Source organism: Melozone crissalis, unplaced genomic scaffold (assembly GCF_028551555.1).
Source record: "Melozone crissalis strain CALT ecotype California unplaced genomic scaffold, PUWL_Pcris_2 ptg000016l_1, whole genome shotgun sequence".
NCBI classification, from domain to species: domain Eukaryota; kingdom Metazoa; phylum Chordata; class Aves; order Passeriformes; family Passerellidae; genus Melozone; species Melozone crissalis.
The window spans coordinates 18072579-18088916 of NW_026535794.1; the positions used below are offsets into that span (position 1 = coordinate 18072579).

Genomic DNA, 16338 nt, shown 5'->3' on the forward strand with positions numbered 1-16338 from the left:
TCTGCTGTAGTTTCAGCAACCTTTTTTGAGTAGTTTGGGAAATGATTAACAGGTTTTTGATTGAGTAATCAATTTGAAGCATTTGCCATGCTGTATCTGTTCCCCTCCCTTTGCCTGAAAGGCATCCCAGGAATCAGTGTCACTCAGCATTGTTGCACCAGTGGAGCTCACATGCCTTGGATACCCAAAAGCATACTTGTAGGTATTCATGCTCAAGAGGAATGTTCCTCCTGCTTGAGTCAGAGAGAGATGTGCATAGGAGCCTGTCTTAATTGATTAATCTGAGGTGTTTCATGAGGCTGATTTCTTAAATGTAAAAGTGTAAGTCATCCTTTTGCTATCTGCTGAGCATAGGGCTGGGAGTAAGTGTTCTACAGTAAGTTATTTTACAAACCTCTGTAGACTTTATTGATTCCCTGTGTTATGAGGATTTCTGAGCACAGTTCAGCTGTCCTGAGCAGAAGAAATTTTTTTTCTCCCCTTGAGGAAGAGGAGTAGTGGCATGTTTTTAAGCAGTGGCTAGTTGGAGAGATTTTGTAAGAAAGTATGTGCTATACTGTGTTTCAGCACTTGCTGGTTTGTGTTCTGCAGGTCTAAAGGAAGAGCTCTGTCAGCAATAGCACTTTGGCATGAGATTGTTTTTTCTTTTTCCCTTTCCTCTTCAGAATGTAAAGGTTGTACTTTTCATAGTCTTTATGACTCAGATGTTTTAATCTGTGTTTTATATCAGAAGGTTAATGACTTCAGAGAAACGAGGTGCTTGTTGCTATGTTGTAGTGTGTTGGTAGATAGCATAACTTCTGCCATGTCATTTTGTTTTCCAGGTGAATCATAGAGCATACGGTAATATTGTCTGGTCTGCAGGGAGTAATTTAAGAACTAAGTCATGGTTACTGCATTTGACACAATACTAGTTATGTTCCTTGTAGCAGCTGTATTTCAAACTAGATTTTTAGGGGATTAAACTAGAATTGGCACCTAGATAAAATTAATTTCTATGTCAAATTTGGGGGAGTTAGGAGAAGCTTTGCAGGATATCACCCCCCAAATGTAAGTCAGTTTTAAATGTTACCTAGTCTTAATGCTACTGTACTGTTTAAAAGTAGTTTTTTAAAATATTTTCTTTTATCAGGGAGAGCATGTTTGAATTCCATGATTTTATAAATGTGATGGTTGCTAGTGCAACATATTCCCCTCTGCCTCTTGTGGCCTCTTAAGCATTTGTCAGGAAAGCTTCCTTGTAACTTTGCCATGGGAGACTTGTTTTCTCCTGTCAGGCTGTGAAGGCATTATTGACTTGAAGTCTCAGCTCATAGATACAGGCAGTATAAAAGTTAGATCATGAATGATTCCATGATATGTGCTATGAATAAAGTCTTTGTTTTGCACAAAACTTTTATTTGAACAAAAGTTAAAACAAGGCACTAATTTTAGTTTCTAGATTTTACTGTGATCTCTGTGGTTATTGTAGGTGGCATGTAGTCTCTGATTTATTAGAAGATTTGCATAGAATTATTAAAAAGCATATTGGCTCAGAAAAACCTTGTTTTAATAAATGGGTTTTCTATATTTGTCTTGCATTTGATTTACAGATGTTAATGGTTCTTCAGGCTACTTTTTCTTAACTTTGGTTGTCTAGGCTAAGGACCTTATTACTAAGACTCACCTGATTCCTTACTATCCTTTTTTAAGCAAATGAATTTTTGTCTTGAGCCTTCTCAGTACTTGGGGATTTATTTTCTTTCCTTATTTCTGAGGATGCTGAATCTCTGATTAAAAGTTCAGACAGCAGTTTGCTTACTCTAAAGTAATATTTTCATTTGGATAACATCATTGAAGGGAGTCATTGCACTGCAAGCAGTATTTTAGTTGTACTGTTAGCAAAACTACACTACTGACTGGACAAAAACTTGCCTTTGAATTTATACTGACTGATGACCATTTAGTCATGCTGGAAATTTTCATGTGCTTACAAAAGTGATACAGGAAAGGACAACCTGATGGGCTTTTTCAGTTTCAGATCAGCTGAGTTGTGTACTTACCAGCTTTATTTGCTTTTTTCTTTTTATTGCCCTAATGTAGGAATATGTATTTCTTTATAGCTACATTTAAGAGGGAATGAAGTTGTGCTTTTCATCTGTGCTGTTTCCTTGCATATGTGAATGTGTTACTGGCAGCTCACACTTTGTTCTTTGTATGTGCATGATGTCTTATTTTTCATTTGCCATTGAAGATTTGGGAGAATTTGTTGTATTTGCTGGTAGCCTGCAAGGTAATGCTCAATTACAAAGTATTTTGTTTTGTTTACAAAAGTATGGAGAAGAAGGAAGGAGGCAGAATCATATGCAGTAATGAGCACTGGAAAAGCACAAATAAGGCTTATATGTCTTACAAACTAGAGGCCTGAGGTGCTTTTACTGTTCTTTGTTCTATCACCTTGTCAGGAATCGCTGGCATGCTCGAAAAAAATATTGGTCTTTTAAATATTAGAAACAAAAATCATGATTCCTGACAGTACATAGTGCAGACGTGGAGAACTTAGTGTAAAACACTTGGCTGTGATATTCTCTTCTAGGTTGTGGTGTTCAGGAGGTGGGCAGTTTAGGCTCTCATTTCTAGGCAGCATTTTGCTTTTGCCTGATAATTGGGTGCAGACAGGACCACAGGGAGATTTAGGCATAATTTAATCAGAGTGTAGTGAATGTTAAATTTTGAGACATGAGGTGAGTTATTAGATAATCCATTTTACTTGAGATTTATTTCTATGATGATTGAGTGCACATTTTCAAGATTTATTTCCCTCAGCTGGTCTGAAAAAGTACTGTTAGCTTCTGTCAAAAAATATTGCTTAGCTTTGCTTGAGTTTCAAACTCCACGTATAAATGTACATTGAGGTTATGTATTCAAGGAAGTTCATTTCTATGTTACTGATTAAAAAAAGATTTGGTTTGTATCCAAATGTGTAGAAGATCAAGGAGAAGTGAAGAACACATATTTATCTAGCAGAGCTTGAGAGTTCTAAGATTTCTTCTTGTTTCTACTTGTATTTGGATAGTGCTGAATTGTGAAATGAATGTGCAAATGTAATCAACATTTTGAACTTTTTATCCTAATTTTTTCCCCTTAAATTGATTTTTAGTGTAGTGGTTGACCTTTTTTAGGAAGTAAGAATGACTGCTTAATATAGCCTCCTTCTGCAAGTAGGACAAAGAGCCAAGTTTAATATGCAATTAGCTTTCTGAATTGATTGATAAAATAGCTGTAGAAATGTGAAGTGAGTGCCCATAATGTGCCTGGTGTAGCTGACAGGCAGGTCAGAAGTCAGGGAAGGCTGCAGTCTCTGTTCTCCATAAATTGTGGCAAGTTTCCCCTCTTGCTCAGAAGTGAGAAGTGTATTAAAGAAGTTCTGTGTTGCATACTGAATGGGAGTAGCTTTATCTGCCTGACCTCTTGGTTTGCTTGTTCAGGTATGGACAAGGCATAAAGCAGCACTTGAGTGTTAAGCAAACTAGCAATAGGTCACTAACATTTTTTGAAGAGTATTTTATAAAGGAAACTGAGGTGTGATGAATTAAATGTGCCATGGAAGCTGTATTATTTTTATTTTTCTTGCCACTTTAGGAAATTTATGTGTCTTCAGTAAAAGATAAAGTGGCAGCACTGGGAAGGATGTTTGGTGGTCCTATAAAAAGTCATATTTTAACTTCATTCTTGCAAGCGGTTGACGCAACCTTTTGTTCATGGCATCTGGGTAGATTAATCTTGGAGCTTCTCTAAACTTGCTGAAATGTTACTGGCTTTTTAAAGGACAAGACCCATCACATGTTCAGTGTCTATTTAAATCTGCAGATTAAAAATGACAGATATTAACTTTGGCTCACAAAGAGCATTTTGTATGTTTTGTAGCTGTATCCTGCTAATCAAATTTTAAGTATTTGGGGGCTGAGCTGCCAGCTGGAGTTTCTTGATTTGTAATTCAGTTGCTTTATATATAGTATTTATCTGATTCTATCAAATAAACTTTTTGATTATTTGCTCCCAATCTGGAACTATTTTGAGAAGGCCATTTAGAGCCATTTTGTTGAACTGTTTTATGGTAAAATGGCAGGACACTGAGGATCTGCACAATAAAGGCATTAGGCTAAAACCAGGATCTGAAAAATTGAATCAGAGTCACAGGGTGGTCTGGTTTTTTGCAGTTTATTTAAGTTTTTCCAATGAACTTTGCCCACATGGAAACTGAACTAAAAAAAAGAGGTTAAGGGGGCACCTTATTAGTATTCAATAAATACTACTGTGATTTATTAAATGTTTTAAGTGGAACATTTAAAACTGTGGGGAAAGTAGTTTCAAAACCCAAGCCTAAGACTTGTGCCTTAGTCAAAGGCCAGTCATTTCAGAAATGATTAGAACCTAATAATGCCAGTTTTAAGGAGTTACTTTTATCAGCAATGCCAATTTTAAGCAATACCTTATTTCTTTCATGCTGTTCCTTCTTTTTCTGCAGTTTAAGCCTCTCTCTCTCCACCAAGCCAGGGTTTCCTGCTAAACTGGAGCACAGACCCAGCTTATTTTTGTGCTGTGTCAGTTCCTTGGGCTGGCTCCTCACACAGCCTCCAAAGGTGGCGTTTCCTTAGCTGGGAGTGTGCAACAGGAATGGAAACTGGAGCCAGGAGCTGGGATGGGCCAAGGCTGGCAAAGCCAGCTCTGGCACTGTGAGACTGTGGATCTGGCTGGAGCCTTTCAGGTTCTGCCACTGCTTCTGTGAGCGCTGGACCATGCAGGGCCATAATGGATGCATTCATTTATTTATTATTCATTATTTATGGGTGGTTTTCTTTGTGAATATTTGGGGGTTTGGGGGGTTTGGTTTGGTTTTTAACTTCACTGGTGAAGCTCTAGATGCTGTAAAATGGCTTACTCCAGCTGTGTGCAAATGTAGGACAGCTACATTGTATTTCAGCCTGCTGTATAACCATGGAATTTCTTGTTTATTTTACTGTACATACCCCCACCCTCCTATCTTGATTTTCAGAAGCTGTGGCTACTTAGCAAAGAATGACTTAGCTTTGATGACAGGCATGTAAAACCAAAAGGTGCCTGTGTTTCTGGAAGTATAGAACTTGTGTGTATTGAGAAAGCAAGAAAATACAGCTGTACGTGGTTTTTAACTACTGTAGATTAACTTCAGGTTGTGTATATACAGATATATAGCATGTGCAGACATATGTTGTGCGTATAATTTGAATTATAAATTTCTTTTTGAACCTTAGTAAATCTTCAAGTAAACTTTAGACTTCGTCTTGGAGTTTCTGAAAAACACTGTTGGAAAATCACTTTTGTGGTCCATGAGAACTGTAAATCAATGTTTTTTCCATCTAAGGGAAGATTTTAAAATTTTATTTTTCACTTTCCATTACATTACTATTTCTTTGTATGTCTCTGTGAATGCAGCAGGATTGCTTCCCAAAGTATTTTAAAATGAAGACATTGTAATGCAGTACAATGAAATGCTATTAAGAGATATTCTTTCTTTCTCAGGAAAACAAAGAAATAGACTGGAGCCAATGGATACCATATTTGTTAAACAAGTTAAAGAGGGTGGACCTGCTTTTGAAGCTGGACTGTGCACAGGTACTGTTCAATAGCATATTCATGTACATGATGTAAAATACATATGATTTAAATTTGCTACTACATAGTTCTATCTTCCATTTATACCTTGTTCTTTCCTTTAGAAGCTTTTAAGTTGTCCTCCAGTGTTTTTCACCTTGGAACCTTGTTTTGCTTATTGAGGTATTAAAGTCCTAGTTTTCTTGATTTGCTGTTTTAAAGAGAGTAACAAAATACATGAAGAAGAGGGGAAAAAAGGAAAATAATATCTGTAAGCTCATATTTCTTTGGTTTGGGACAAATTGGTAACCTGAAAACATGCAGGTCTTCATACATGAAATAAGTTTTCTACTCTACCTCCTTTAAATCAAATAGGAACAGTCCAACTCTGTCTACTCTTACAAAATTCTTTTCAATTGCTCATTTAATCAAACTGGAGAGCAGAAAACATGGAGGTTTTTTTGTGAACTGTGTCATACCTTAAGTGCTGAAAGAAAAAAACCAAGCAGTATTAGAATAGAAAATCTTCCAGGTGATAAAGTTACATATATAGATGGATGCCACTATGAACACAAGTTTCTTAAAAACGTGGCAAAACTTCTATTCTGTGAAAGGCTTGTGCTTGTGTCAATAATGGGATGTTGATATATTTTTAGAAGTTATATACCTCAAATTGACTGGAATAGAATAAGTTTTGTATGTTCTTCCTAAAGAAATACAAAGTTCCTAGGTTGATCAGTTTAAAAACAGTTCTAGATCCCACTTGTACACCATAAGGGTTTTAGGGTTTTTTTTGACTCCTCCTTAAATAGTTATTTAGAGAAGGGCTACTTTGGCAGAATTTGATTGCTATTATATAAAGATGTTTTGGCTTGATAAAACGCAGCATATGTTGAATTTGTACAGAGGAACCATGTTAATTTCTGCTCTGTTCAGTGTCTGCCAAATTGAGAGAGATGAAATCTGTAGAGAGGTTTTTTTGGTTTTTTTTTAGTTATAGAAGAGATTTTTAGGAGCCCAGAATAAAGAGCAGAAAATAAATGAGAGAAGACATTTTTAATAAGTAGAATCTTCTTAAACACACTGCTTATAGCAGTTACATCTAATTAGGTCATGCCAATATTTCTTGTTTATGAATTTTAGGGTGAAATATATTACTATATCTCTGTCTTGGTATTATAAAACATTTAGGGAATAATCAGCCAGGTAGATTGCTTAACCTCTCATGCAGACACTGTATACATTTCTTATTTTGTAGAATCAACTGTTATTGTTATTAACTGGTTTTGTTTGGTTTTTTTTCTAATGTAATTTTGCTCTATTTCATGGTCACACAAATGAAAACACTTGAATATTCAATATGAGTTTAGGAAATTGTTTGTCAATTCTTGTTTCACTCCTGCGGGGTCCTTTGTAATACTGAAAGTTCAACATATGTTTCATCACTGGTGATAAATGAGCTCCATTTCAGGAGCTTATTTGTCTGCTTCTCACCAGAAAACTTGAAATATTCTGGCAAATTTGAGGAATAGCAAAAGATATCTTAAATATAAGACAGAATATAAAATTCAGAAGTATTTTTGAATACTCCTGTAAAATCATCTTTATTAGAGTTAGAAAGGTAATACCTCTCCCATATTTAACCTCTAAGGCATTTAATTAAAAATAACATATCTTGGAGTTCATAAATACTAGAAATATTGAAATATGAACAGCCAAAAGAGATCTGTATTTCCCATGTCTTGATCTTCATGCTGTCATTTATCTTTATGTAGGAATACAAAGAACTAAAGTGTGTGTGGAAGGGGCATTCTGATTAATTTCTACTTCGATCAGAATATGTAGCAGGCTACCAGACTGATGGAGAGCTGTTAGAAAAAGCCTTCATGTTTCTGTGTCCTTTTTTGCACTACAGTTTTGCACTGTCTTCCCTTCCTATGGATCTGAAACAGAACAAAGTTGCACTTGCAGAGTTGTCTGTGCTCATGTCATTTATGTAACCAGTTCTGCCGTGTGTCCCCATCAGATCTTTTGGCAGATCCATGGGATGCCTATTTCAAGTAGACTCGTGTCACTGCTGTGTGTAATCTAGTCTGCTTCTGTGAAAAAATGAAAGCTGCACAAGTATAGATAAAATTATATGACCTACTCTAATAATACTCCTAATTATAGTTTTTAGTGGGAATACTGAGTGAAGATCTGTGGCAATGTAGCCCACATAGCAGGCTGTTCTTAAACAACCTGGAAAAGAGCCAGTTGAAGTCCCAGAGAAGGATCTGGTGTGTTCTGGGGAAGTTCTGCAGTGTGACCTAGCCAGGATTCAGAGCTTGCTGCCACCGAGCTTTCTTTCATTGGTTAGGAAGCAGGAGAGAGAACTCGGAGTTCTTTCAGGCAAGAAGGTAACTGGTGGATGAAAGGGAATAGGTAAACTTTTATAAAGTTGAAAATATCATACCAGTTTATTGGCATGATGTTTTACTTTGTGTGCAGACAAAATTAAAAAGTCAGATCTGTGTAGTTTGTTAATCCATGGGGTTTGTATGGGCAACCTCTACAGAGCACAAGTATTTAAATCATTATTGTCCCCAAGACAGGGCGGGTAGTCAGGGTGAACAACTTTTTCCTTGCTTTGATTTGATCGTGCCAGAAAAACAAAAAGGGCTTTTAGTTTCTAAGGCAATGTTGAAAAAGCCATTCCCTTTGCCTCACTTTGCACAGGTCCTTTCTTTCAGCTTTTCCTCCTCCAGTAACTATTTCAAGCTCCATGTCTGTAATCCTTCAGACCATTTTCTCCTCATTAGGAAATTCAAGATACCTTTCTGCTCTTCTGATCAGAGATGTCTTAGATACCTTTTGGTCAAAAGAACAGGATAGATTTTTCACCACAGGCTAAAAATAGCTCTACACAATATATTTCACAATTAATTTATGAGAGTGTATTAAACTGTAAATTAGGAAGCTGTAACAAAATATTTGGAGAAATATTTTTTGGTTTTTGAGGCAGGCTAACCTTGAATTTAACATATGGGTATTCTTGATTTTGTGAGGTATAGAAATACAAAATAAAAACTGTTTTGAAAACATCTAGACAAACTAATTTCAGTTATAATTTTTCCCTCTACAGGTGACAGAATTATAAAAGTCAATGGAGAAAGTGTTATTGGGAAGACATATTCTCAAGTCATTGCTTTAATACAGAACAGGTAAGATAATAGTATTATCATTATATTGGTATATAATAGTATTATGATTATCAATTAAGTATTGTATTATCATTATACTTCTTATGTACTGAGCATGAAATGACCGCTTACAGTTTTGAAAAGTCATCATATTACTAAATCTTCATTAATACACACTCAGTTTTATTATTTCTTTTTTTCATATATTTGCTGATTGCTGAGAAGAGCTTGAGAATAGATGTGCTGAATTGTACCACAGTCTTTTTATTGTTGGTACTTGTCCCTTGTTGGCAAATAACACCAAGTGTTATAGAGGAAGTTTGAACTGAAAATAGACAGATTAGGTATATATACAGTGTCAATTGGAAAAAAAGATTATAAAATCCACCTTGCTTATGAGATCTAAGAACTAGAAGTCAACATATCTGGTGAAGGAAAAATTTATGCTAGTGCACACCTGCACAATAGCTGCAGTAGGTTTTTGCTTTCCTCTGTTTTGCAGCAAATTATGAACCTTGCTCAGAGTTGAGAAAATACTAATATTTACTGCTCCTTTAACTTACAAGCACTTTTGAAATTATGTCTGTGCATGAGTCTAGATACTCTTTCATGTCTCATGTCTGCTTCTTTTTTAGAGTTTTCTTGGTGTCAATTTCTGTTCTATAGCAACAAGTTTTCAGTATAATACTGAGTTATGTGGCAAAGACATGTATTATGATCAGCATGAAAGAATGCTTTCTAAGTACATCTCATGGGTCATAATTTTACTGGCTCGTCACGTGTTAGAACTTAGATATGCTTACTGTTTGGAGAAGGAAAAAGCAGATTCTGATCTTCCTATTTCAGTGATGTCTTTATCCAAGATTTTTTTCAAAATATGTCCACCTCATTGTTTGTGTCTGTGGTTTTGTTTTGGATGTTTGTTGTTATTTTGGATTTTTTATAAACAACAAAACTTTATTCAGAGATGTGATGGACAAGGTAGACAGAAACATGTTTCGTGCCATTAATGCTGTCTGTACAAGAGTTGGACACATGGGCTTTTTTATTTCCTTCACTGGACATAACATAGCCATGCACTGTTTCTTTATTTTGTATTTTTACAAGCAGCACTATTGTACAATAGTGTATATCCAAGATACATTGTATGCCCAACAGCACAGATCAGTCAATCAACTCTCTTGATCCACGAAAGAGACCAGTCCCATCTTTGAGTGCCTTGTGTGGTCAGTGATTCTTAACTCTAGGTATGCCTGTGAATTGAGTGTATTTTCAGAGAGTGTAGGTAGTGAACTGTTCAATAGGACTGAACCCCTGCCCCCTGTGGGTGAACTGGGGACCCCTGAACAAGGCCTTGTCAGTGATTTTCTAGTGCAGCCAGAAAGGATGTAGCACACTGCTGCATCTATCCCCCTGATTTCCATCAGGGCAGGGAGGATGAAGGGATGCTATTGTGTTAGGAGAGAACAGTTTGTTTTCTAAAGCCAGATGTGTACATCACAGAAGATTGTAACAAAAGGTCATGTGTATCCTTGAGCATTTTATGCAGCATATTCAACCATCAGGAAGTCTACAGCTGAACCTCTTAGGATAAACAGATAAATATTAATTCTGATCTGTAGTGAGAGCTCAGACTCCACATCAGGTGTATCTTGTAGCTTACAGACAGTACTTCTCATGTGCCAGAAGAATCAGCTGTCTCTCATTCTTTGCTTGAAAACAGTATTTTTGAGCTCAGAGTAGTTTGGTCTGAACATAAGTTCTTTTACTTACTATGCTGCCATTTCATGGCAAATAAAATTGCATTATGGTACATGCTGCTCTTGCATTAGCATTGCCACCTGGGCCAGACTGGTGGTCTGTTATGCCATTATCCTCTGTGATAATACCCAGTAAAGATTTCTTTGAAGTCTGTGAAAACACTGAAACCACAGAGTGATTGAGTGGTCAGATAATACCAGCCCTCTTTCTATAAATCCTTGATTCAGGAAGTTGCTGAACCACAGGGTTTATCTTCATTGATTTAGTAATTCTTCATAGGTTGGCCTTGCACAAATTCACTCTTGAATGTCTTCACATCAAAAACACCCAGTGATAACAGTTTCTGTTGTGTTTTTGTGTCTTTGCTGATCTTTCATCCAGCACACCTTGGCTGCTTTAGTTGGCCTTGTGAAAGCAACTTGCTGAAAGGCTTTTTGAAAGGCAGAGTTGTCTGCTGAAATATTTTTTTATGAATAAAGATGTTTTCTTCATAATCTTAATGTGTTGTATGTTGGTTTTCTAGATATTTCAATTACTGTACTTTTATTGTTTTTAATTACTCATCGAAACATATTGATAACTGTAAATGCTTATTTTGTCATTTTACTCATCATCAGAGCAGTTTTTGAGGTTACAACACATTTTATCCTCTTCTCTCTAAAGAGAGGGCTTCCCCATTGCTCACTGTTCAGCTGTTTGCAGTAAAACTCAGTGCAGGCTGGCAGATCTTTTTAGATTACTTCTGTGGCTTCATTTTTATAGCTGCTTATTATTTTTCTAAGAAGTTGTTCAATTTTAGCTGCTTATCTTCATTATATAATGCTGCAGACATCAGAACTTAGCTGCTTTGAGTGAAATGATACCCGTATCTTCCAATGGGACTTAAGGATGGGCTATAATTCAGACGTGCTGAACATTACTGTTCCCAGAAAAGTTTCAAGCTGTGTCTAGAATGTTTTCTATTTTCCTCTGCTTGGAGATAGCAAAAAAATCTAAAGTTACAGTAGTTATTTCCTCTGGGAGATAAAAGGCACACCTCAGAAGAGTTGCTAGAATTAACTACAGTCCTGTAAGATTAATCATGACTACACTTTTAACTCTGTATTTCCTACTTTTTGCCAACAGTTGCTGGTTGGGTCCATTAAGAATTTATTCTTATCTGTTTACATATATAATCAACTTGGAGATATATGGATTGCTAACATAAACTCTGTAAATTATTTATTATTCCAAATAAAAGGAGAAACATTCTGATTTGCAGCTTCTCTTTCCTCCCCCTTTTTTTCTTAAACTGGGGAATTTGAATGATTGTCTATTCTGCTTGTTTCTCCTTTCAAACTGTTCTTGAAAGTGTTTGTATTACTCAGAAATGTAGAGAATTTAGCTACTGAATCTATTTCATTAATACAAAATAATGCATCAGAAGATAGACTTTATGATTACTGCTTTAGTTTGATGACTTGGAATCAAGACATTTGAATTTAACTCTCAGAACGTGTAATCAAAGTAATTGGAGTGATAAATACCTTTGAGAGTTCTGAGTACTGTGTCTGGTGCTCCAGTGTAGACTATCACTTTGTGTGTGGTGGTTCTTACTAGCACTTTCTAGTTCATAATTTGCATTTACAGAATATTGTACAATAAACCAGAAGTCTTCTTTAATGCTTTTTGTTTCTGATATGAGAAATAAAAAATGTCCTGAGAGCATGTCTCAAGATATGAAGTAAGCACATCCAAATTGTCTCCAAAAGGCAATTGTCTCTTCAGGCAAACAGGAATAGAATAGTTAAGTAGTTATTAGAGTTAGATGGAAAACAATGTTTCTGAATGGAACCCTTTAGTCCTCTGAATGTCTTCTAAGAAGATGCTTATTGTGTAAATGGATCTAATCACTTTCTTAAAAAGGGAGAGGAGGAGAAACATGCAAAATATTTCAGTGAGTATGGTTTGTTCTGTGTAAAGTTATATTTTTTAATATAAAAAGTACTTCAAAAGGAGCAATGCTATCATATTTTTGACATCCAAGGTCTTAATCCTGCAAGTAAACAGTTGCCTGATGTGATATTTACATCCATGTGTAGAACTGAAATCTGAACACTTTGTTAAAAATGCCTCAAGCTGTTTATGCATTCAGTCGGTATGGGAAATGCTATTGTAAGTGCACATAAAGTCAATACTCCTTTGTTTCTTATATTTCAGTATTTTAAAATAATTTTCACAAGGCTTTTGAAGACTTACTTTTACCTAGATATGTGGGGACTTAAAAAAAAAAAACCCAACTTAAATCACTGCTGATCTTCAGCTTTTAGACTAAAGGAAATTTTATGCTGCTTGGAGAACACTTTTTTCCAAAATGAATAGTAGTTTAAAAAGATTGTGAAACCAAATACCCGTACTCTGCTTTTGGAATTCAGCCTTACATCTGTGGTTGCTAGAAAATGGAAAAGGAACCACAAAATAGAAACATTTTTCATATGAGAAAGCATAATAAATCACACATTACATTTTGAGAAGATGGCTTTCTTTTCTGCACAGATAAACTGAGGTCCCTTGTCAGTGCTTTCACAGGCTGATTGCTGTGCCCTGCAGCTGGGCCAGTCTTTGTGCTGGTTTTGTCTTTCCTCACCTAATGTAGTGTCCTAACCAGTACAGATGGGCTGATTTCTGAGATAGCCACTTAGCTTGCATTGATACTTAGGCTGATACTGGTCAGATTTTTTTTTAAATCCTTTTTTTAATTCTTACATGTGAGATTTCTAAGTAATGGTCACAGTAACTTCATTTTGGTTTTTTTTGACCTCGTTATAATAGGCTGTACATTAGTCTTTTGTAGTCCTTCTCTGTACCTGTTCTATTTCACATTTAATGAATGTGAACAGATTATTCCATTATCTCAGATGAGATAATAAATTCACCTGTTCTGTATCCAATGTTGCAAGCATATGCTTTTCTCTTGCTTGTGAAAATACCTTATTTCTGGTACATACCAACTGTGGATTTCACTGTTTAAAATATTCAAGTGGGTAGCTGGTACATTGTACATTCAGTGTCCTGGTTTTCCTTGTGTTTGAGTCACACTGATAGAACTATTCAGATTCCTGGATCTTTATGCCACTGCTGCTGCTTGTGGTTTCAGCAGCTCAGATGACAAATGCAGCACTCACAAATAAGAAGTGTTTTTCATCCATCTTTCAGATGTCATGTGAATGACTGTTTAGGTTGATCCTTCTAGGAGGTGATTGGAGTGGAAAGGTGTAGGTCAGTACTGGCCTTGGTATTGCTCCTCTTTGCAGATGAAGTGGTGGTTATAATGTCACCACAGCAATTTTAAAAAAGTGCTAAGAAACTTTAGTTTTAAATTGAAGAAAGAGGAAAGTTTTAGCTTTTATTCACAGATTTGTCACATTGTTTTGTCCAAAAAGCTCCAAACAAGTAGTGCCCTTTAGGACCTAAGGGAAAAAAAAGGAAATAAAACTACCCAAAGTGTTGGCTCAATAAACTGGCTCAGTCAGATTTCTCTTCTACTCTTCCTAAGATTCTCAAGGAAGTCAGTGTTTGCTATTATTGTGTCATGTGTTTGTCATAATAGCTGAGTGTTGGAGTTTTTGAAGAATTTTCCTCTATGGAAGTAAATGGATTATCTTTGTAATAAGAATTGAAAATCTCAGAAAGTTTATATGTGACATTTTTTTCTGTTTCTTTCAGTGACAGTGTATTGGAACTTAGTGTTATGCCAAAAGATGAGGACATCCTTCAATTGGTATGTTTATGAAGCTTCTGTTTAGAGAGTATATTACCTAACAAAAATGTTCTGTTGTTGGTTACAAAGTCTTTGAAGTGTGCTATCAGCAAATAATTAGAGTTAATATTTATCTCTTTGTAGCTTCTTAGATATTTTCCTACCTCATTGCCATGCCTGAAATTCAGGGGAATCTAAATATAGGGAGTACTGTCTTCACATGATATTTCTAGCATGTTAAAAAATACATCTTGTTCATATTTTTACTTTAATTTGGATTAATTTCATTATGTTAGAATGTATGAATCAAATTGCTTCTTTAACTAGGTTGTCTAGTTCTAAAGGATTTGAATTAAAAAGCTAGCATATGAAGCCTTTATTAATAACTCAGTAATTGGTGAGTGGACTCACCAGTTAATACAAAATTAATGTGTTAATACAAAATTAAAATTATGATTAATGGGCCAAAGGTTATTACCAAAATTTAAAATTGTGACTGCTGTAAATGTTTTGTTGCACTAGTTCTTATTTGTTCTTGATTTTAATTGAGGTCCTGCATGTGTAGTAAGATGATTCATCTCCCATTTAGTGTCTCTAAGTCCAGAAGAGTCTTGAATAATACATGATATGTAAGGGCATATTGTGAAGAATCAAAAAAAAACCTCACCTAGTATATTGGTATGTGCTAGTTTATTTTTAACTGGAAGCAGAGGAGAGGAGAAGATGACAAGAAGGGTAGATTTTCTTGTTGGTATTTGGAAAAGTCTATTTTCTAATCCATACAGTAGTAGTAAGATGACTGTGTTAAGGACAAATTATGGGTTTCAGTAGCTGTTTTCCATTATTACAGACCAAATTAAAAGGTAAAGGAAAAAACAAAAAGACTTTGTCATTAAAGTGAAGGCAGAATCTAGTACAGAAACTCTCCAGCTAGGACAACAAGCCAAGATTATTAGAATAGAATATAGTGATATTTTAGAATAGAATAGAATAGTGATATTTTGAGAACATTTGATGAAGACATATTTCAGTAATCCAACAGAACACGTTGGGGGCAGGGTGTGAGTTTTGATTGCATGAATAAGTGAGAGAGAAAAGCTGTTGGGGTGTTTTTTCATGGTTGGTTTTCTGGTTTCTTTTTCCTTTTTTTAAATTGGAGCTGTGAATATGTATAAATGCAGGAATAGTACTGACATTTAAATTATCTGAATGCCCTATGCATCTAATGCAGTCTTATAGCCATGATAGTGTAAGAATCTGGACAAGGCAGGAGTTGTAGTTTTAAAGTTAAACATTTCTGTTTGTCTGGATGGAAAGGTCTTAGACACCTCATCTCTCTGCTGGCAAAACACAAAGTGCAAACTTCAGGTGATGTAGACATGTAAAATAATGGGTTGTATATAACTTGTTATATCAACAGGTGAGATGGGGGCAGAGGGCAGAAAAGGATGATTCTTGCCATTATGGGTTAGGAAGGGATATTAACAAAAAGAGAATAAGGTCATTGTCCTTGAGAAGATTGAGGGGTAAAGAAAAGAGCAAAATATCTGACTGTGGAGGTCCTAGGAAAAGATAGGATATATGAAAAATCTTGGTGTCATTATACAAAAGGTCCTTCTGAGTTTTCAGATGTGATAAGAGTTATGAGTTTTGTATGTGAGGTTGCTCCCTTGAAGATAGAAGGAGGATTAGGTTTGACAGGTAAAGTCATCACTTTGCAAAAAATGCTTTGCATTGACCCTGTAGCTTGTGTGAGTTGCTTCAGTTGTTCACTGTTGGGTTGGGTCATGTTACAGAAGGGTTTTGTGCTACTGTTTGCTAAGGTACATTTGTTTGGGATAAAGTGAACTGCCTTTTGAGAGCTTACAGTTGCACATAGTATTTTCCAGAGGAAAGCCATGGAGGCCGAGGTGTTTCCTGTATCCGTAAGGCTGAGCACTGGGTGTACTTGGGCCTATAGGAAATGACCTCTGATAGCAGCAGTTTGTTCATTCAGTCCTGTCGCTGAACACTTCACTATATGTGTTTCCAAGTGTCAGTCTT

At 35.8% G+C, this 16338-nt stretch overlaps 1 protein-coding gene across 4 annotated transcripts in view; it reads left to right on the top strand.

The window, feature by feature from the left end:
- Positions 1–16338, top strand: part of ARHGAP21 (Rho GTPase activating protein 21) — a 110078-nt gene that overhangs the window by 54670 nt on the left and 39070 nt on the right. For all 4 annotated transcript variants that reach the window (XM_054273261.1, XM_054273264.1, XM_054273262.1 and 1 more), the window contains 3 exons: positions 5542–5634; positions 8738–8816; positions 14262–14316. In XM_054273261.1, coding sequence (XP_054129236.1) covers positions 5542–5634; positions 8738–8816; positions 14262–14316 — 227 coding nt within the window. The remainder of the gene's footprint in view (positions 1–5541; positions 5635–8737; positions 8817–14261; positions 14317–16338) is intronic.